At 40.6% G+C, this 21,516-nt stretch overlaps 1 protein-coding gene across 1 annotated transcript in view; it reads right to left on the bottom strand.

Moving 5' to 3' along the window:
* The window catches only part of LOC145270138 (protein mono-ADP-ribosyltransferase PARP12-like), a 96,644-nt gene that overhangs the window by 63,614 nt on the left and 11,514 nt on the right, over positions 1 to 21,516 (bottom strand). Inside the window, exon 2 of the mRNA XM_080125748.1 lies at positions 2,177 to 2,342. Within this exon, the coding sequence (XP_079981874.1) occupies positions 2,177 to 2,342 (166 nt within the window). The remainder of the gene's footprint in view (positions 1 to 2,176; positions 2,343 to 21,516) is intronic.

Raw genomic sequence — 21,516 nt, 5'->3', positions numbered from 1 at the left:
AAGATGTTTGTTCACATAACACTTAAATTTCTGTATGTTGGTATGGTTGTTGAAACAAGGAACAGGAAGACAAAGACAAGAAATCAGCTAAGAAAGCAATTGAGTTAATGCCAGTTTCACACAAGAACAATGGGTCAAGCTGGATCACAATTAGATTTCAACTTTTGGAAAGTTGGAATATGAATTCCTGATGCCGAAGAAGGAGACTTTGTCTATATTGGAAATTGTGCTTTTGGGTTTTCTCTTGTTTTGTTTGTTGGAATTATTCATAGTTAGGTTGGGGAGTTTGTGGAGGAGATCAGGATAGTTGTTTCGAACAACAAGGTGGAGGGGAAGTGAGAAAGATAGAAAAGGGATGAAGGCAAAAATGAAGAAGGAAAACTTTTGTAGATGAAAAGTAAAAGCCGTAGCAGTTCCCACTAGTATGGCATCGAGAGACGTCATCACAAGTTACCGCATGGTTCAGACTCCATTAATCAAACGAGTTACTTCAAAGTTGGACTTGACTATCAGGCTGATAACATCAGCCTATGAAAAATGTTTACCTTCAGCACCGTCGTTCGTGACATGGCAAAAAAAATGGAAAGAGAATTTATTTATCTTTAGCAACTATTTGCATAAAACTGACAACCGAGTGTAAAGCCTTTTCTTCCTCCTTTGTCAGAAACGTCATTCATTTGTTGAAGATGAGGACTGAGAGATAAAACAGGATGAGCGAGAAATTCTTGCCAGCCGAAAAAATGCATCCACAATCTTAAAAGATTTTAAGAAGAGATTGAAATACAACGAATCTAAATGCAATTCTGAATTTTTGAGATGACATATGAACGTTTGTATTGTTTTGATGTTTTTATAATTTACAGAAACACTTTCAAAACCACAGTCCGATTTCTTGCAATGCAGAACTAACCCCTCTTTTCCTTAGTTGAAAAAAATCATGAATTTCACACCCGATGAAGGCTCCAGGTTTCAACAACCGAAACGTTGTACCAATAACATCCAAGATGAGAATAATTGTCCGAACAATCAAAACAATACAAACATTCATATCTCATCACAAAAATTCAGAATTGCATAAATCTTGCAAGTTTAAATTATTGTTGAGTCATCTCCATTTGCTTCTCATATGGTGAATCTTGATTGGTGTCTAATGACTAAAGATAAAATGAAACAAAATTCTGATTTATTTGTAGTTTTAAATGGGAACTCATGTCCGTATTATGTCCGTGAAAAAAAATGCTTTCAAATTGCTTTACTATCGTTCTTTTTGCTTATTTTTTTCATTCCCAGTAGATGTAAAGGGTACTATGATAACGGCCAGATTTAAAGAAGAGAGTGAAAGATGTTTGTTCACATTACATTTAAATTTCTGTATGTTGGTACGGTCATTGAAACAGGGAACAGGAAGGGAATTCCAAAGGCAAGCAGGTCTGAATAAAAAAGTTATAAGAGTAGAGAATCTGCCGGCATTTAGAGATTTCTACAGTGAAGAGGTGGGATTTTGCTGCTAGTCAGGTGGATTATGTATATCTATGTTGAAGGGGTACAAACGAAGTAAACTCATCAGAGTAGATTCCATGGGAGTATGAGTAAAAAAGTACAGGGATGCAAAACTGCAGTGATGTGACAGGAGCAGAAGCTTGGTAGACAGTGTGGGACCTATTAGGTTAGAAAAAAATTGTTTTTACATCATGCCTATGACAGAGAGTTTAGTGGTTGATGCTAACCGATCAGGCTGTCTGAAAATACTGGTTTTCTGACCTAAAATGCACGAAACATTGATGTTATGGTTTTTTATCCTTTTCCTTATAGAAACACACCCAATAAATATCACCAATCACGCAGAAATATGATGTTCTATCAGTATTTGGTTTAAGTTTGGATTTTTTAATAATTATTGAGGGTCGACATGGCTGCAGTGAGATGGCCATATTTTTTGTTCCAACCTTGACACTATTTTTGTTTTAAAGTAAATAAACACTTTAAACTATGCTAAAACATAAAAACTATCTCAATCAGTTAGGTAGAAGTGTAACTTATCTTGCTTTTGGTAACATTTATTTGTTATGTATTTGTTTTTTTCACCCTTTTTTGTTTTGTTGGTTATTGTAAAATATACCCCACATCATCAATTCTCATGTCAAAATTTGGATATATAAAAACAAAAACTGCTTACATATTCAATCCAATTATTCGAGTCCATTTCGAAATACCATAACCAAACTGTCGCCCAATTCAATACCTGGTTAGGTTCAGCAGAAGATGCTGTACTCAAGCGACGTAAGCTTCCTCTTAAATTGAGTTTTTTCACAGTCATATTTTCGAAATTGTATTCAATAAATCTGTAAAAAAGATTAAAAAAAACCCTGATAAATATCATCTGTATAAAAAAAATTTAATTCAAAAAAGTGAAAAAAATCTATATATATAAAAGCGAAAATGTATGTATGTATGTGTGTATGTTTGTGTGTCTGCTAAAAACTTTCGACAGACAGTACAAAAATTCACAAACTCGGTATCATATTGAAGCTCCCTCCTTCACTCAAAAAATTGGCCAAAAATGTTCATTTTTTCACCCCGAAATCGACAATTTTCGACGGGGGGGGGTCAACAAAAACAATCCTCTCGTGACGACGACCGGTTCTACGCATGCGTTAGATGACGTCATGACCTGATTTACTTTACATAGTTGAAAAACTGACTAAATTTCATGTACGTCGCGTTAGGTCTGTTGATTAGCGTGTTGGTTCATTATCTAAACGTTTTGGGTTTGAATCGTGGTGTGAGATGTCTTCTTTTTTTTTTTTTTAGAGTTTTTAAATTTAAATATTGAACCAGTTTTATTTAAGCCATTTTTCACATAACGATTGTTTTTTTTGTTTTTTTACTTCGCTTATCCACCCCCGACCACACACCCAAAAACACCCGAGTACCCACCGATTTTTTAAATTTTAATATCGAAACAGGCTTATTTAAGCCATTTTTCACGTGTTGGTTTTTCTGCTTTCATCATTCGTTTGCCTTACGTTAGCTTTTTTGTGTTTTTTTTCTCGATGTTTAGATTACACCCCCCTCCCCCGCTTAAGTTTTAACGTTTTTTCTTTTTTTACTTCGCTTATAACAAACAAACCTGATCATTGACGTCGTCATCGTAACGCTCGACGACTTCTGGGCACACACCTTTCAATTTGGTTCTTACTTAAATAAATTCAAACATCTTTCAGTAACTCATTCTGGCTGGCCGATTTTATTTTCAAACTTCGACTCAGGGCTTCGGGTTCGATCCTACCCTCCCCCACCAGTTTCTTTTTTATTTAACACCACACACACCTCCAAACATGCGGGCAATGTCGGGTACCCCCACTAAAATATAAAATTATAAAAATAAAAACAAAAGTTTTAAAATTTATAAAAAAATTTATTGAAGAATTTTTTTAATTTTTAACAGTAAAAAAAAAAAACCATCATTAAATAACAAATACCACAGATTAAAAAATATCATAAATTAAAATCTATCATAAATGAAAAAATGCCATAAACGAAAAATGTCATAAATGAAAAAAATGTCATAAATGAAAAATGTTATAAATGAAAAAGTCATAAATTAATTCCAATAAGTGTATATATTATTGGCAAAGGTACCTGCACTTTGCGCTGGACTTTGCTGTGTGCTTGGGTACCCGCTTTGCAGGTACCCGAGCATACAGCAAAGTCCCAACCTTAACATTTGACCTTAACCTTGAAAAATAGTGTATACTATCCATAGGTCAGGGACCATCATCATGTCAGGTTTAGTCATGGTTGGTTCAGTGGTTTGAGCTTTAGCAGAGTATATATACATCGTCTATGACCGTGACCCTTGACCGTAACCTTGAAAAATGGTGTGCACCATCCCTAGGTGGGGGACCAGCATTGTGCCAGGTTTAGTCATGATCAGTCGAGTGGTTTGCGTTGTAGGAGAGTTGTACACACAGACATACATAGATGAACACTACTACTTTATATATATATATATCGATATCAATTAATTGCATTCTGTCTACATTTTGTTATTGCTGAAGTTGTATCTATCACTGAATAGCAATGAATTTAACAGTTTTTCTGTTTTTAAATCTTCGAAACAGCTATATGGTAAACAGCTGACTATCCTCATCTTCTATTTAACAAATGAAGTAAAGTTGTTTTTTTCTAGCATTAAAATTCTAATCAGCAGCAACAGAGTTTTGGTCATCAAAAAGTCCAGAAATTTTCTTTATACAAAGTTTCAATGAAAATTGTTAAGACATTTTGTATTAGTTTTCTGTTTTTTTTCTTTTGTGCTGATAATGTTTAATTGGTGCTTGTTTGGTATTAGAACAAAAATCTGAAATCGAAATCTTGAATTTCAATTTAAATCAATATTATCTACTTAACTGTGATGTCAAAATTAGTAAGCTATCCAAAAATTACGAAAAATAATAAAGTAGAAAACTAATTATTAATGAAAACAGTTTTCAAAGAAATTGCAAATTATGCTTTAATAATAAACAGGGGAGGCAACTGGTCTGTTTGTTACATTTCTCCCAAAATGATAGCAGTCAATTAATTGTGAACTTGTGACGGTACATGTTTTATGTCAAAATGCAATAGTTAACTAATTGCAACATGACAATTAAGCAGATAAAATTGTTTTTAGCTGAAATTGACATAAAAATTAAGTAGATTTTAATGGTTTTAATTGAAATTGACAATAAAATTAAGTTGATTTTTAATGGTTTTAGTTGAAAATATTAATAACAATAAAATTTAGTTGATTTTTAATGGTTTTATTTGAAATTGACATAAAAATTAAGTAGATTTTAATGGTTTTAGTTGAAATTGACAATAAAATTAAGTCGATTTTTAATGGAAATTCAATTTTGCAGCTTTTGATTTTCATTCTCGTTCTGAAGAAGCAGTAGTCAATTTTCTTTATATGTGAAAATTTTGTTCTTTTTTTTTTGGGGGGGGGAGCATACTTTTACATGTATATCTAGGCTGCCATTCATGTGTTTTGTGTTAAAGTATTTGTTTCTCTATTACATTTAGATGTATCAAACAGGTTTGTGATTACAATGTCATCCACACCTCTTTGCAAATATTGTTGTATTCGAAAATATTCATAGAAGGAGGATAGGTTTTGTTTCTTGCGTCAACAAGATCTGACGTTTTGACTGAAGCGGATAGCAATTATCTTAATGCTTTTTTAATTTACATATGCATACATGGTTTTTAGTTTTGTCATCCCTATCTCTCATATATGAGAGGGTGTATTAGTCAATCTGTCTTTGGTTTGAAGTTCAGATAAATAGAGAAATACTAGTTGCATAATAATGTGGTTCTAATGAGAGATATGCTCAGGTAAAAAGTGGTAGAGGACAAAATTTGTCAGAAACTGGCTGCTCTTTCAAATAATAAAGTCTTCTTGAATATAAGGTTCCATGCTGTGAATATGATAGACTTGAGATTTTCCAAAAATAATGTTCATACCAAATTGTGAATCTCAAACAAATTTCTTATGTTCGTAGAACAACAGCTGATAATCTCGAGTGGTCTCTTACACTGGGTCAAGTGATATCTATCTATCTATCTATCTATCTATACGGCACAGTCATGTTGACATACCAGTTCTTGCCAGCTCATTGAAGTTAAGCAATGTCGAGCCTGGCCAGTACTAGATGGGTGACCATTTGAAAAGACGAGGTGCTGTATGTACCACGAGGTAAAATACAAGGTTGGGAAACTGGTGCAGTCTATCCTTCTCTCCCGGGTAGATGGGTCTCTTATAAGCAGTGGTGATAACATCACAATAAAAAATACCCTTGATCGCCCTAGCGAAGCATCAAGTATTCAACTATGCACAAGATTTGAATTACACTACAAACTTGTGTAGTGTTCAATCTCAGCTGTAGCCGCATGTTATGTTTACGTGTATCTATCTATATCTCTCACTAATTTTTATGTTCGTAGATTAACAGCTGATAATCTCAGGTGGTGTCTTGGACTGGTCCAAGTGATATCTATCTATCTATATATCTATCTATCTATATTTCTCTCATATATATGATAAGAATGAAACGCAGAATATCCTGTGTAGCTTAATTGTCATATATATTTTTATTATTATTATTATATATATATATATATATATATATATATATATATATATATATATATATATGTCTTATTTATAGTATTTCGAATTTTACTGGGTTTATATAATTGAAAATTCGGTAATCGTTCATATATCAATAAGTTTTAAGTGAAAAAGAGATGACTTAAACTGTAAGCTACAAAATTATCCTATTTCATAATTGAGCATTCATATATTGTTTTAAAAAAAAAAAACAAGACATCAAAGAATGGATTGACAGCAACAAATAGTGTATTTCAATGTTAGTTACAATTGTTTCAAGACTATTCAGAGAAATGACATAATGCTTGAATTTGTCTGAATAGTCTTGAAACAATTGCAACTAACATTGAAATACACTATTTGTTTCTATCAATCCATTCTTTGATGTCTTGGTTTTTGTTAAAACAATATATATATATATATATATATATATATATATATATATTTCTACAGAGTAGCAGAGTTCGGTTTGTGTGGTAGAGGCAGATGGGCCGCTGAGTCCTAAGCTGGTGAATTCTGTTCAAATGGAAAATATGTTTGTTTTGATTCTCAAGTCTGTTGTTCAGTAGAAGAAACAATTATTTTTGTCACATCTTTCTAAAATAACACTTTCATTCAGCCAGAATTTATTCATTTCAAGAACAATTTAGTTTGTCACCGTTCGCCTATGCAATTCTATCAGCGCATAGAATTGTGATTGTGACACAACCCTTTTACACACAAATGCACATGGACTATTTTTTTGTCTATCCGTGCCTTGAGTAAGGATGGTGAAGGACTTGAGAATCTTTGGTTCGAGAGGCTGGCGCAAAGAAGACAAACCTAGTGACTACATTTACTGTTGCTTGCATTAATCTTTCGTAGATTGCTTGCCATTAAATTGCTTGCATATAGATAGTGAACAGGCCAGAACATTATAGAAAATCAATATGAAAGGTCTAATGCACCAAAAACAAATCAGTTCCAGACAACGTTACCGCATGTTTCTTTGCCGCTGCTCGTGATTATGACACATTCCAAAAGATGTAAAACTGCACTACGAAGAATATCAAACCCATCAAACCCAAGCTGCAATAGATAAATTGCTCAATCCTTTACCGATAAAGCTCACCCAAACAACAAAGAATTAATTTTTTTTCTTTGCAAAACTCTTACCTTCCTGGTATACCTTCATTTGCAGTGTTTCTTCATAAAATATGGTGACAAGTTGCAAAGGATTTCTTCAGTCACAAAAGATTTCCGGCCAATACCCTTACAATTATGCAAATATTATTTTTTCACTTGGATTATAATTCTGGACTTTCGTCTCATCAAAATGCACATTTATCTGCTTTATTCATTATTAATAATTTCATGATCGTGGGAGATCACAAGCATACTGGAATCTTAGGCAAATATCAATCATACGAGTTATTATAGGTGCAACAAGGAACCTGAAGTCCTACATAACTAGTATTCCTGGTGAATCAAGTGCAAAAGAGATCCAAACAATTGCACTTAAGGGAAAAACGAGGATACTATAAAGAGCTCTCGGTTGGTTTCATTAAAAAGCAGGGCAATGTTGGCAGCTGGTTTGGCTGCTCCATAACCAGCATTATAATCTTCAAAGAAAGAAAATTAATAATAATAATAAAAAAAAGAGGATTGAATACAAATAACACTTCTCCCATATATAAAAAATGCTACTCCTTGGGCGTTGAGTTCCATGTCAACCAGCAGAAAAAAACAAGCATTGTTCCCTTCCTGATGCATGCGCACGTAACGATTATTTGTCACATTATTTATTTATTTATTTATTTGGAAAATTTTTTTTACTCTTTATGAATATTAAAAGAAAAAAGTTACTAAACATTTATTAATAATGTCTCACCTTTACAGACATTTGTCTTTAAATTTCTTTTTAAATGACGACTTTTATCGACTTTTTTTTAATAGCATTTGCAGATGGGTACAAAACGAAAAAAATAACTAAACCATTTACTGGTAATTTCTCACTTTTACAAATAAATGTTATCAGAGTCAAGATAAGTTACTTTTCTACCTAATTGGATAAGTTTTTTGTGTTTTTCTTTAATGTTTATTCGGTTCAAAAAATGTGTTTTTCTTTAATGTTTATTCGGTTCAAAAAATGAGTAATGTTGAGCGCTGCTGATAAAAGTCATCATTTAAAAAGAAATTAAAAAAAAACAAATGTCAGCATACCCATTCACAAATGCTATTAAAAAAAATTTGATAAAAGTCCTCATTTAAAAAGAAATTTAAAAACAAATGTCTCTAAAAGTGAGACATTATTAATGTTTAGTAACTTTCTTCTTTTAATATTCATAAAGAGTAAAACTTTTTTTCAAAATAAATGTGTCAAATAATCGTTACGTGCGCATGCGTCAGGAAGGGAGCGACGCTTGTTTTTTTCTGCTGGTCGCCATGGAACTCAACGCCCAAGGAGTACCAAAGATTAATTCTGGTTAAATGAAATTTATTATTTGGAGTTTTAGAATTTGTTGTTGTTGCCTTTTTTTGTTTTTTGTTGTATTTTTTTCCTTGCTAAGGATAGGTTCCTATGTTCCCTTCACCGTCCCGAATTTGAACGTCAATAGTTATCCTTTTTCGCTACACAAGTATACATGTCGGTAGATAATTAAAAATCTCCTGCGTTTCATATAAGCCCAGTGTTGTTTTCTTTTTTACGATTTCTCTGCTGTTTATTATTCTTCATTTTTACATCTTGAAAATAAAAAAAATAACTTAAAAAGCAATAATTTATTACAAACTGAATTGTATCTGACATATCATTTATTTAATTGTATTTAAATGGTTTATTTAGGGACTTATGCAGAATACGGACCTGCTTTTTTTTTAATTTTTATTTTATTTTGGAGATTAAATTTTCAAGTTAAATTCAACTTTTACAATATTTTTTATTTGTTGTTGAATGAAAGTACAGAAGGGTAAAAAAAAAAAAAAACAAACAAAAAATAACCTCCTCCCCATGTTCCTATTTACAATGCCTCCCCACGGGGCAGAGGGTCGTTTTTAATGTGGAGAAAAGGAATCAAAATGAAAATTGTCTGAGTCGTGAAGGATTTCTTCTTCACTGACAGAGAACGATAAATTGAAGTGCAGCATCTGCAGAACAGATACTACACTTTGAGATATTAAATCCTTTATTTATGTTAAAATTACATTGAAAATCAACAATGAACAAAAAACTTAGGCACATGGCCAACTCAAAAGGGGGGGGGGTCGTGGGGGTCGTTGGTCATCCTTGTCACTCCAGAACTAAAAAAAATCAAAAGTTTCTCCCAGCTAGTATCTTTCACCATAATACCACATTCACCCTTTCATACTGGGGGACATCCTACTTAACTCCCAATTTTAAAACATTTTTCATTAACGTGTAAAAACAAAAAAGATAACAATAAAAATGGTACAATAATTCATTTGTGTCGAGGGCTGGGAAAAAAGGGGGGGGATTAGTAGGACCCTCCCAACCCCGTCTAGTTGATAGACTGCCCATTTCACTAGGTTTGTAAAAGGAACCTCGCTTCTGCGGGTCAGTCTCTAAGTGGGGATGCCCTCTAGATGGGGGTGAATGGAGAAAAGAAAATTTTGTGGGTAAGGTAAGGATACTACACTTTGATCTTGTCCATAAGGCCTCCTCCCCATGTTAAGAACGTGTTTTTAAATAATAACATGACTATTTCAACGTGGCCCGTAAATGTTGAAGTAATGGAGGTCCGACTTATTTCCCTTGATTTGTCACCCGACCCCCACCCCACCTGGACTGTAAAATACAACAAAACTAAAATGTCTATTCTTAATTTTAAATTGAGTTTTTTTTATTCATAAATTAAGAAAAGCAGATATACTTGTGTATTTGTAAATGTTTTTAGCTAAAAATTCAAAATTACGTGGGAAGGGTCACGCCGATATTTTACGGGAAACTGTTGTAGATTTGAAAGTTTCTACGAAATCTAACTTTCACTTTCTAGAAATTTCCCTGTAGTTAAAAAGAAATGACACCATTCTTAGAATTGTGTACAACTTTCGTTTTCTAAATATAGTTATGATAACAGCGCACACAATTCCGATTAAAATTCCAGTACTTCTACAGTTTATCGCCGAAAATAGAGACGCCATATTTTTTTTCGCGCACCTGTCGAATTTTAATCCGAGGGAGAAATCAGTATTTTAAACTATGACCGAAGCAATGTAAACAGAATTTTTGTGAAAAATTAAACAGTTCTTCTGCTCGGTGTATGTCGGCACGTTACTTACGGAAAACGGTAAATTAAACTGCAGAAGCACCTGTTAAATATTGTACGAGTTTTATAATTGACCCCCCCCTCCAAAATAAATAAAAAAAAACGAAAAAAAAAAAAAAATGCTTTCGTAGACCGCTCGTGAAAACTTAATTTTTTAGATCAATTAAAAAAAAAGCATCAAAAACTACGTAAAAACAGAAAAATGAACCACATTTTGTTTTTGAAAACTTTCCTGTTATTTTAAATGCCTGCTAAAAAATTCTTCCGCGATGTGACAAGTCACCTTACTACGCCCGTCTATGCGCGAACGCATCATGTAATAGCATAAACGATGGCGGTGAGTTGGCACAAAATAGTGCGAGGGTTCAGGGGTTAATACCATGCAAACGGTAAATTTGCGACGGGTTTGAATATCAGATTCGTTGTCAGCGACCCCGAAAACCCTAAAAACAACAAATTTTATTGGTCGGTGTTTTGTTGTGTTGTAGTAAAAGTAAACATTTCTATTTATTATCTATCTATATATAAAAACGAAAATGTATGTATGTATGTATGTATGTATGTATGTATGTATGTCAGGTCTGTCAGGTTATGTCATGTGCTACTGGTACCATGTAACCCAGTACTACCTGCCTCATGGTCGGGTCACCGGCGACTAAACTGGTTCCCCCACCAGACTTGTTTGATGAGGAGGGCGGCTAGTCTCCCTGAAGGATTAAAAACAAGACCTTCCAAAGGGCGAATGAACTCTTTTTTCTGGGTCAACGGCCAACTAGCACCGTGTATATTTGTGTGTGTGTGTGTGTGTGTGTGTGTGTGTGTGTGTGTGTGTATTGGGGTGGAGAGGGCTCCCGTAAGCTGTGGTGAAGGCAACCTTTCTAGGAGAAGAAAATCTCTGATTTAAAAAACAATAAAGCGGAAGACCATTACCCGCATTAAGCTGGTCTGCAGTTTAATTTGTTGCTGGCTATCTTGCTCCTGCTTGTTGCTGGATCTCAACATTTTGAACCGAGACAGAGACTTAGCTGTCGTACAAAGCTAAGACTCTGTAACATCATATTTGTATAGATACTCCCTCAGGCATTTGGGCTCATGGATTTTAAATGTCTGAGGGAGTGGCACTCGTCTGACAAGACGTTGCAATCATCATGTATGTATGTAGTGTATTTGCTTTCTGTGTATGTCTACAAAAGGCTTTTTTGCCGTGATTCTCGGTTGGCTCGCTCCTTCTTAAAACTTTTTATATGCTGTCTAAATAATAATATCTACGACTAAGGAACTCTAGTCGCAGCTATCTTTAATTTACCTGACTTTTACAAGCTATTTTTGAGATATTTTGTGATCGCCGCATAGCGGGGAAAACAGAAACTGGCTTCCAGCACAAAACTAGGTCAAACATCACGCGACTTAACGTTCTCGCACCTCGTAATTTCGCTTTATAAACGTCAACTTAATACACTTATCAATTCATCTATTCCCGTGATCGAAATGATTAGGTCGCAGGTTTTTTTTTCCATTTCCTTTCCACCTCCGCGTCAAAGGTTTGGGGTTCAAGCCTACCTTTCTACTAAAACTTTTTTTCTTTTACACCTCCAAACACCCGGCCAACTTATTTTTTTTTAAATAGGGTTGTTTTGATCTAACCCCCCCCCAACACACACCTCCAAACACCCGGGCAACGCCAGGTACCCCCTGCTAGTCTATATATATAAAAGCGAAAATGTGTGTATGTATGTTCGCTATTTGTGTATGTCCAAGAACGGCTTTTTTCAGAGAAGCGCTCGGTCGGCTCGCAACTTCTTAAAACTTTTTATATCACATATAAATCATAATATCTCCGAGTTAACAACGGAGCTCGCCTGTCTATTTAATTTGCTCGACTTCGGGAAGATAAATATTCAACAGTTTTCGCTCGCCGCATGTGGATTAGACTTTTTCCTATAATAAAAGCGACACTAATTCTGGCGGTATTTTTCCGGATGCTTTTGACTAAGATCAAAGTGTTTTCATTAGTTAGTTTAGAATCCACAGAGTGAATGAGGTATTGTGGTAAATGTTGCCAGTCAAGAGTAAAGTCGCCAAACACTCCATTTTCACTGTAGTAAAAAAGACCCTGCAACACTTCCCCACCCAGATCTTATAAGGCCTCGTGCCTAAATTTGTTCTGTAAATTTGAATTTTGCTTTTAATTTATTTTAATTTTACATTGAATTAATTTGATTGTAATTTTCATTGTCATGAAATAAATTATATATGAAGATCAAAGTGTAGTATCTGTTCTCAGAGAAAAACTTTTATGTACGTCTAGTGTCCGTGAAAGAGCTTTTAACCTTCTTGGTTAAGAGTACTTATTTTTTGTCCGGCAAGGACCAGCCCCTTCTTTGGGGATTGGGCCGAGAAGGACTTTTTTGTAATTTGCATGCTTTTTTCCCACTAACTTTCTCGTTTTCTTTCTTCTTTCCAGATAGTTCAGGGTCCAGCTAGCGCTTTAGCAGCCGGCAGGGTCATGGGTAACTGACGTGCCTTTTTAGGCGAAAGTCCCTTGGTTTCCGAATCGGCAAACACTAGTTGGGCTCTGGGCCTTTAAACTAGATGGAACAGGCCTCTGTTCCTGCCACTCTGGCGGACGCCCTGGGTGTAGTGCTCGAGAAGGGTTCAGGGGGTGCTGTTCGGAACGGCACCCCCCGGTCAAGAAGGGTTTCGAGGGTCGTCGCCCCCAGTTTGAGAAGGGTCGAGAGTCTGGTAGCGATCGTAGGGGTTGACACCCCAAAAGGCAACCCCAGTTCGAGAGAGGGTTCCGAGATCGCCACCCCAGCAGCGAGTTCGTTGGCAGCCGGTAGGGTTACGACTGCATGGTTGTTGAGAGTGGGTTCCGGGGTCGCCACCCCAGCAGCGAGTACGAGATCAAGGTCGAGGTCCGTTTCTGGCAACTCCGAGGCAGGCTCTGAGGACACCACCCCCAGTAGCTCAAACATGGAGAATGTTGCAGTAGTGGAGGTAACCGCAAACAAGGAGGCGGGACCCGTGTCGATGACTCCCTGGAGAACACCAGCGACTGTGATCCCAGCAAATTGTGAGCAGGAGGTCCAAATGTGGCAGAAGATGGTATTGAGCAACCCGGAAGCTGACCAGGTGGAGAAGGCCTACCGGAACTTTAATAAGAAGAAGAACAGTCGTCCAGTGAAGAGATGGTGGGTCCTCAACGAGGATGCATCCATGCCGCTACCAACGACAATACAGTCAGAAAAGAGTAGCCCAATTAAACCAGTGACAGAAGGGCTAAGAAAAGTAAAATCAGCAGAGGTGATTGTTGTAGATGGGTGCTCCCCTGGGGAGGGGGGATTGACCAGCAAAACGCCAGGCAGTGTGGTTGATTGGCCAACCCTCCCAGCAAGTGATTGCTCGCCTGTTCCACCAGGGGAGAGAACACCAACCCAAAAGCAGACGGCAGCCGGCACACCCAGTGAACCTGTCAAGGAAGCGACAACCTGGGGATCCAGGGAAAGCCTGAAGAAGATGCTGAAGTACTACCAGGAACTCTTCGAAAACAAGTTCCAGAGATACGTACAAGGAAACGAGCTGAAGGTGATGCTAGGGAGACTGGAGGAAATTCAGCAAAGATCTCCCTGATAACTTTCGACGCAAAAGGAAAAGGCTTAGTCAGGATCCCCAGGGATAAAATGATGGAAATCCTCAGAGATTTAAAGATACCAGTGCAGTATGCGGTCCGCATATACTACGCCACATGGGATCTCCTTTTGCCTACAAAAGAGGAGGCAGAGAAGATGGCAAGAGAGTATCTCGTGTGGAAGAATTACAAGATGAAGACCGAGTATCAGTCCAAAAGGAGGACCAATGTAATGATAATGGGTGTGGTGAGCTTCATTGAAGAAGATTAGCTGGGGGCGACGCTGTCCCAATACGGTGAGGTGGAGAGGGTTCAGGCAGTGATTGGACCCAGGAATATAAGAGCTGGGGAGTATAGAATCGAAATGCGTGCTGATAAAAAGGGATTCTACGGCATCCCTTCCCAGCTGATGTGTGAGAGCTGGACAATGATGGTGATAGTGGAGGGACGGAGACCGCACTCCTGGCTCTGCCAAAAGCTGGGGCACATGTCTCGTTTCTGCCCTGAGAAAAAGGAACTGGAGAAAAAGCAAGGACAGGCAGAAGCTAAGAAGCCGGAGGCGGAAGAGAAGAAGGAAGATGAAGGAAACAATGGCGCCACCTGGAGCAAAGTTGTCTCAAGAAAGACAAAGAAACAGGAAAAGACAGTCCCTCAAACAACAGCAAGAGGGATGGTGGTGGCGGCAAAGAGAAAACTGAGGGTGAGCTCCTTGGAGTTGGAGGGTGAAGACGTGGAAAGAAAGACGAAACAAGTGGAAAAAAGAGAGAGGAAGGAGCCCGCCCCGGTAGAGACAGCCCCAGCAGAGATAGCTGTGGTTGAAATGGTTCCGGAAACAGCCCCGGAAGAAACAGTCAGTAAAGACCAGGATATTAAGCCTCCAACACAGACACCCCATGAGGAAGCTCAACTCACCCCTCCCCTATTCAACACGCCAAAAGAAAAGGAGCAGTGCGAGGCTCCTGTCGCAGAGGCGAAAGCATCAACGGAAAACAACAACGAGTAACAGGCGACCCCTCGTAGAGAGGGAAAAACGAGGAAGTTCCTATTCTGGCAGCATAGACCACGTGATTAGCAATCTCAATGGAAGACAAAAGAGGTTCTTAAAAAGCCTCGAAGACCTCTCCAAGGTCGATGGGAAGGAGGTCGCCGATCGGCGGTTGTTGTAGTATGATAGCGATTCTAGAATAGTTATACCTAATAAAGTACTTGTTTTTACAAGTCTAGCTTAGTTTAGCAAAGACCCCGTTTTTTCCCCAACCGCCCCTTACTGGCCTTGGTGCCTAAGCGCTTTCGGACCCCAAATGAGACCGGTAGGTAATGCCAAGGCCGGGGTTGAAAGGCTAAATAACTATTTTTCCGGTCGCCATAGCCGGAAATGTCCGAAAGCAACTTTGATCAATGTGGAAATATTTTCCTTATATCAGACAATTGCTACTCAATTTGGACTTTCACTTTCTAACTTTGTTCACTTGTTGTTCATTGTTGTTGAAATGTTTTTTTCTTTGTTTCTCCCTCACTCTCGAGGGAGGGATGGTGTAGTCTCACCACTTAATTGCGAAGCAGTACGCAGACCCCTGCCTAGCCAAACTTTTGTCTGTCTTTCTCTGCTCTCCTCCTCACGGGGGATCGAGACCGTACTAACCACCCACTTTCTCTCTTCTGTTGTTACTAAATTCCTTCGTCTCTACCTCTCTCTGGTAGGATGGTCTAGTCCTCCCCCCTTAATTGCGGAGCAGCGCCCTGTCTGCCGAGCCAATACTATCTCTGTCTCTCCCTGTTCTCCCCCTCACGGGGATTGAGCTGCTAACCCCGGCCTTCCCGTAAGCCTCGAGTGATAAGGGAGGTCACTACAAACTTTCTTTCTTTCTCTGTTAACACACCCCCTCCCACTCCTGCTCTCCACGCTATCCCCCTCCCCCTCTTCTTGCCGCTCTTGGCGCCATTTTCTCGGTGCCAACACCCCGGACGCTGTCTCCACGTCAGTCTGTGCAACATTTGATGCCAACCATGCGGAGATCGGCTACGAGGAGAAGAGAGAAAGCGGAAGCGGAGAAGAGTCTGTGAATCCCCAATCCAAGGAGCAGAAATCCATCAATTTTCCAGATAGTGAAGAGGCGACTGCGAGTGAAGGAAATGAACCACAGCCTGTAGCACCTACAGCCCCTCGGTCCCATACACCAATGGCAACATCATCTACCGCCGCTCCCCAAGGTGGGAGCTCCCCCAAAAAGAGAGTCTCAAGCGTAAAGCAGGCGATGTCTACCAGCGGCGAAGACAAACCTCAACCTGTGGCACCACAGGGACATCGTTCCCCTAGAACTGCTGAAAAGCCGACTCCGGCTCCCCACGAGGGGAGCTCAACACCCAGAAAGGGAGATACAACACCAGGCAGTGAGGCCAGAGTCACCGGGAAAGACAACCTTCAACCGGTGACAACACAAGCCTATCAGCCCTCATCATCACCATCTCCTAAGAGCACCAGTCCAGCTCCCCCAAAGGACAACTCCACCAAAGGGGAGAAGCGTGAAGAAGAGGATGCCTCAGAGAGAACCAGGGATTTTATAAACTCTACCATTGAGTCCATTAAGGTTCTTTTTGGGGGACCCGAAAACGATCCTCAGACAGCTCCTCAATAGGGGAGCTGCCCTACCAAAGGAGCTACGAAAGAACTCCAAAAAGAGAAGGTGAGAGAAGGAGCCCAACAGAAGAGAGCGGGAGCATCAGCGGGACCAAACTCATCAGCACCTGCTGCAACAACCACTGATATTTCCCCCAACAAAAGGGAAGCAGCATCGACAGGAACAAATTCTCCACCCAGGAAGAAAAAAGGGAGAAGTCCAGGGAACAGGGCAAAACCAACTGTCAAACAAAGAATGACCAGCCCTTGCTCCCGAGCTTCAACAGGCTACTCCCAATCAACCACAGTTACAGAAACAAGACAACAAAGAGGTGACTGCATCCACTAGTAAAGAAGAGGGATCAACTTGGGGTCCACAATCCCAGTTGACACTGGAGGAAACAGGGAACTGTTTGACTCAACCTACAAGGAGTTTACAGTCGGGAATACCATCCAACCCCTTCCGGGCTCTATGGAAGACATGAGGAAGAGAATAGTTTCCCTGATAACATCAGACATCAAGACAAGGAGCCTAGCTGGGATAGGAAAAGACACCATGATGGATATACTTTTGGAGTTGAATATCCCAGTGAAGTACATCTGCCGGAAAAGCTTTGCGAAGTGGGACATCCTGCTCCCAACCCAACAAGAAGTGGAAAACATCGCCAAGAAATCACAACTCCGCTCCAAGAACATAAAGCTCCAGGTGGAGTACATAAATCAGCGGAGAACAACAGTCTCTGTGCTCAACGTCCCCTGCTTCCTAGAACCCAAACACCTGGGAGCAGTTTTCAAACAGTATGGGGACGTTGAATCAGTGATCCTGGTCAAAGGAAAGAAAAACATCCTCACGGGAGAATACAAATTACAGATGCACCTCAACAAGGCCAATTTCTATAAAATCCCAGCTACACTAAAGTGTGAGGAGGGAACCCTAACCATAATAGTGGAAAAAGTAGAAAGCCCATTTGCTGGCAGTATCAGCCGAAGGGCCATATGGCTAAGGACTGCCCTAAGAAAGTCCAAACTAAGGCCCCAACAGCTGCTGACAAGACACAAGTTCCAACAACAACATCAAGCCCAGTTATGCCAGCCCCCAGCGACGGATGGACCACGGTTACCAAGAAGGGGAGAACAAAGACTCCCAACTCCTCCTCCTTCCAACCAACAGCCAAGACGCAGACAGAAGTCGTAAACAATAATGTCGAAGCGTCACAGTCCCCCGATATAGTACCTCTCGAAGATAAGCCTGCAGCCTTCAGTACAGGCAAAAGGAAACTGCAAGAGTCAGAAGAAGAGACCGTTTCAGAGGAAAAGGCAACTAGGAGCACCTCTGAATGCAAAGACAGAAGGGGGCGCAAGTCGAGGAAGAAGAAAGTCAGGGAAAGCACTCCCCTGTGCGGAAACAACAACAACAACGAAAGCGACAAACCAGAGGTCACAATGCCCGAGGACACTCTGCCTCCCACCCCCATGCAGGCTGAGATGAGCACCCCTCCTCATACTCCGACCACTCCCCAGTCTGCAACACCCAACAAGCGGACGATCAAGCCAAAGATAAAAAGGAGGAAGCGCCTTGCAGCTCTGAACCTCCCAGCACCAAACCCTTGACTCCTATGCATACGGAGCAGTCACTTAAACTACCGTTCCTATCAGGAGACAGGATCTGTGAGCCTGATGCGCTACAACTCTTCTCGGACCTTAAAGGCAACCAGAAGTCACAGCTTGTGAGGCTGAATCAGTGTGACACCATCCATGGGAAGAAGGTTTTGAATCCCAGAAAATTTGCAAATGCTCCACTACTGACGATCTTTGTCAGAACAGACAAAGGTAAGAGAACCAAGGTCCTGTGGAAGATGGTGAAAGCAGCAAAGAAAGCAGTTCCAGAAGTGCGGCAGGTCGAAGAAGATCATCCCTCCCTAAAGCAGTTGGCGGCAAAGAGTGAAGGTAGGGTTCCTCTTTATGTTCACCCTTCATTTTACATGACACTAAAATTAACTTTTCCCTTGGACGTGGGAGGTGTGGCGAGAGATGGACAAGTTACGTCCGAACTACTCACGGGTAGTCTCAGCCCAGCCTGCCACATCCTAACTCCTTAGGACTTTAGTCCCGTTTGTCACACTGTCTAAATGTATTAATCATGTCTTTGAACCTAGCTACATTGAATGTGAGGGGCATGAGATGGCGAAGCAAAGCCTTGCACATGCTGAGAGATCTGGTGTCCTTTAAGGTAGATATCGCAGCTATTCAGGAGACCCACTTTGTTTGTGACGGAGATTGCCAGGTGCTGGCAGGCGATTTTGATGTCTACTCAACATATGGCAATACTTATAGTCGTGGAATCTTCTTGTTAGTAAATCGCACCCTAACAGCGTCGGTGAATGTTGTTCACGCGGACGAAGACGGGCAGGCGATCGTTGTTGATGTTGTCATTAATTGTAGTGTTTCTTGGATTGTCACTGTTTATGCTCCCAATTCTGCTGTAGAGAGGGTATCCTTTTTTCGACGGTCTGACCTGATGGCTTCAAGCGATCTCATTGACATATTTCATCTGGATCATCCGGGGTGGGAGATGTGGATGTGGCATTCTGTAGTGCCTTCCCATCCGACTACTTACTTGGATCGGATGTTAGTTAGAAGAGGCGACGTAGATTTTCTATCTTGCCCCACGTTCCACTTGTTAGGACACTCGAAACATAAACTTGTTATGGCTCGTTTGAACTTAAGTGCTAAGCCTAAACTAGCCGGATACTGGAAGTTCAGCAGCACCTTGTTGGAGCTAGAGGACTACCGGTTGAAGGTTACCGAATTAATTCAGCGGGCTTTGGGGGGGGGGCGGTTACAGGGAGTAAGTGGTGGGTTAGTCTTAAGGCCAAAATTAGGCACTTCTCGGTCGAATACAGTCAACGCTTTGCGTTAGATAAGGCTAAGGCCAAGAAGCACATAGAGGATAAGCTGACCCGGATGATGGAGGGGTGCGGGGGGCACTGGAGATAGCTCAGCTAAACAAGACCTCAGCAGCTTGGCTAGCGAATAGTATGAAGGTCAGGTAGTTAGGGCTAGGTTAATGAAAGTCTCTAACAAAGCTGTGAACGTTGACGCTGTTGAGCATAAGGCTGCTCTAAGGCGTCGTTTGAACGGGTACATTCGGAAAGTACATAACCTGGAAGGACACGCCCTCGTGTCGATTTGGGAGATCTGCGAGGGGTTTCGGAAGCATCTATCGGAGCGCTTCACCCAACTACCCAGACTCAGGATCGAAGAGTTTGGCAGCTATTTGTCTGACTCGCTCCGCCTCATGGCAGCTCGAGCGGCTAGCTTTGATGGTCTTGTTATGGAACATGAGGTCATTACTGCGTTGAAGCAGGTCAGCTATAACAAGTCCCTGGGGCTTGATGGTTTGCCCTATGAATTTTACTTAAGGCTGTCACCCATATTGGTCCCTATCCTGAAGGATGTGTTCAACCATTGGTTTGCTCAGGGTTCCATCCCTGAACAGGTGACCAAGGGAGTGATCACATTGCTATGGAAAGGTCAACGGCATGGTGGGGTGGAAAATTTTGATGATTTTAGGCCCTTGACTCTGCTAAACACATAGTTAAAGATTTCGGCAATCTTGCGAATCACTTGAATCACTGACTTGATCGAACCGGACCAGAGTTATGCTGTGAAGGGGAGATCGATTCAAGACAATCTTCATTTGATCCACTTGATCATAGAGGGAATAGAAGACGGCACCGAAGCCATGCTGATCAGTTTGGATCAGTCCAAGGCGTTCGATAGGGTTGACCATCGGTTCCTGGGATCTGTGCTAGAGGCCGCCGGATTTAATCCGGACTTCCAGAAGTGGATCTTCGTCCTGTATGATAGGGCGACGGTAGTGGTGCAGATCAATGGTAGACTGTCGGAGTCATTCGCTGTCTCCAGGTCGGTGCGTCAAGGTTGTCCGCTGTCACCTCTCTTGTACGTCTTGGCGTTGGAACCCCTCCTTCGCAAGTTAAGGGACGAGGCGGCTACACCAGTCCTAAGCAGAATTGCTTTACCTAGAGGCACACGAGCCAGGGTTTCCACGTTCGCTGATGACGTCAACGTGTTTGTGTCTTGCTCTACAGACGTTCAAGCGGTGGTCGAGGCGCTCACTCGATACGAAGCAGTTACAGGGGCCGTCTTCAATCGCAGCAAGTCTGTCAGCCTGCAGTTGGGAGCCTGGACCAGAGTCCGAGCGAGGGAGACCTGGGTCAGCCCAGTCTCTTGTGTCATAAAAACGCTGAAAGATTGGCTTTCCTGGGTTGTTCGCTAGAGGAGAACGCTCCTTAGGTCCCTGCGGTTGAGAACTTGTTTCCCAATCTCAAATCTGACCCCTCGGTAGAAGGTCGTCGTAGACCGAGGGGGAAGTCCAAGTTCTTTGCCGAATGCTGGACCGCACTTAGAGCTTTGCCGGGGACCAGTGTCCTCGATCAGCCTAGGAAGAGACTATATCAGGAGTTAGTGGAGGGCACTGCGAAGGATCCTCTTAGTAGGCGGTTAGGTTGGTCGATGGAAATTATCCGCTCTCAATGGAGTTGGGCGTCAGGACGGATTTTCTGACTAACTCGGAATTTTCCCTGACCTGGCAACTGGCCCGAAAAGCATTGCCCCTCTTCGACGAATTTTGCCTGTACAAAGAACAAACGAGGGCCTGGTGCCCGTGCTGCGAGGAACACAAGCTCAAATCGATCGAGCATGCATTTTTTCGTTGCAGCCGATTCCAGGCCCTACTGAAGTACATCGGAGAGGTAATGGCACCCACTCCGCTAGACTAGCTTAGGTTATTTTAAAAAGACTCCTGACTGATGGAAAAAATGAGATCCAA

This window comes from Euprymna scolopes, chromosome 4 (assembly GCF_053919585.1).
Source record: "Euprymna scolopes isolate OS-2025 chromosome 4, ASM5391958v1, whole genome shotgun sequence".
NCBI lineage: Eukaryota > Metazoa > Mollusca > Cephalopoda > Sepiida > Sepiolidae > Euprymna > Euprymna scolopes.
Note: the sequence above shows the minus strand (reverse complement) of the source record. Positions and strands in the feature narration are given on the sequence as shown.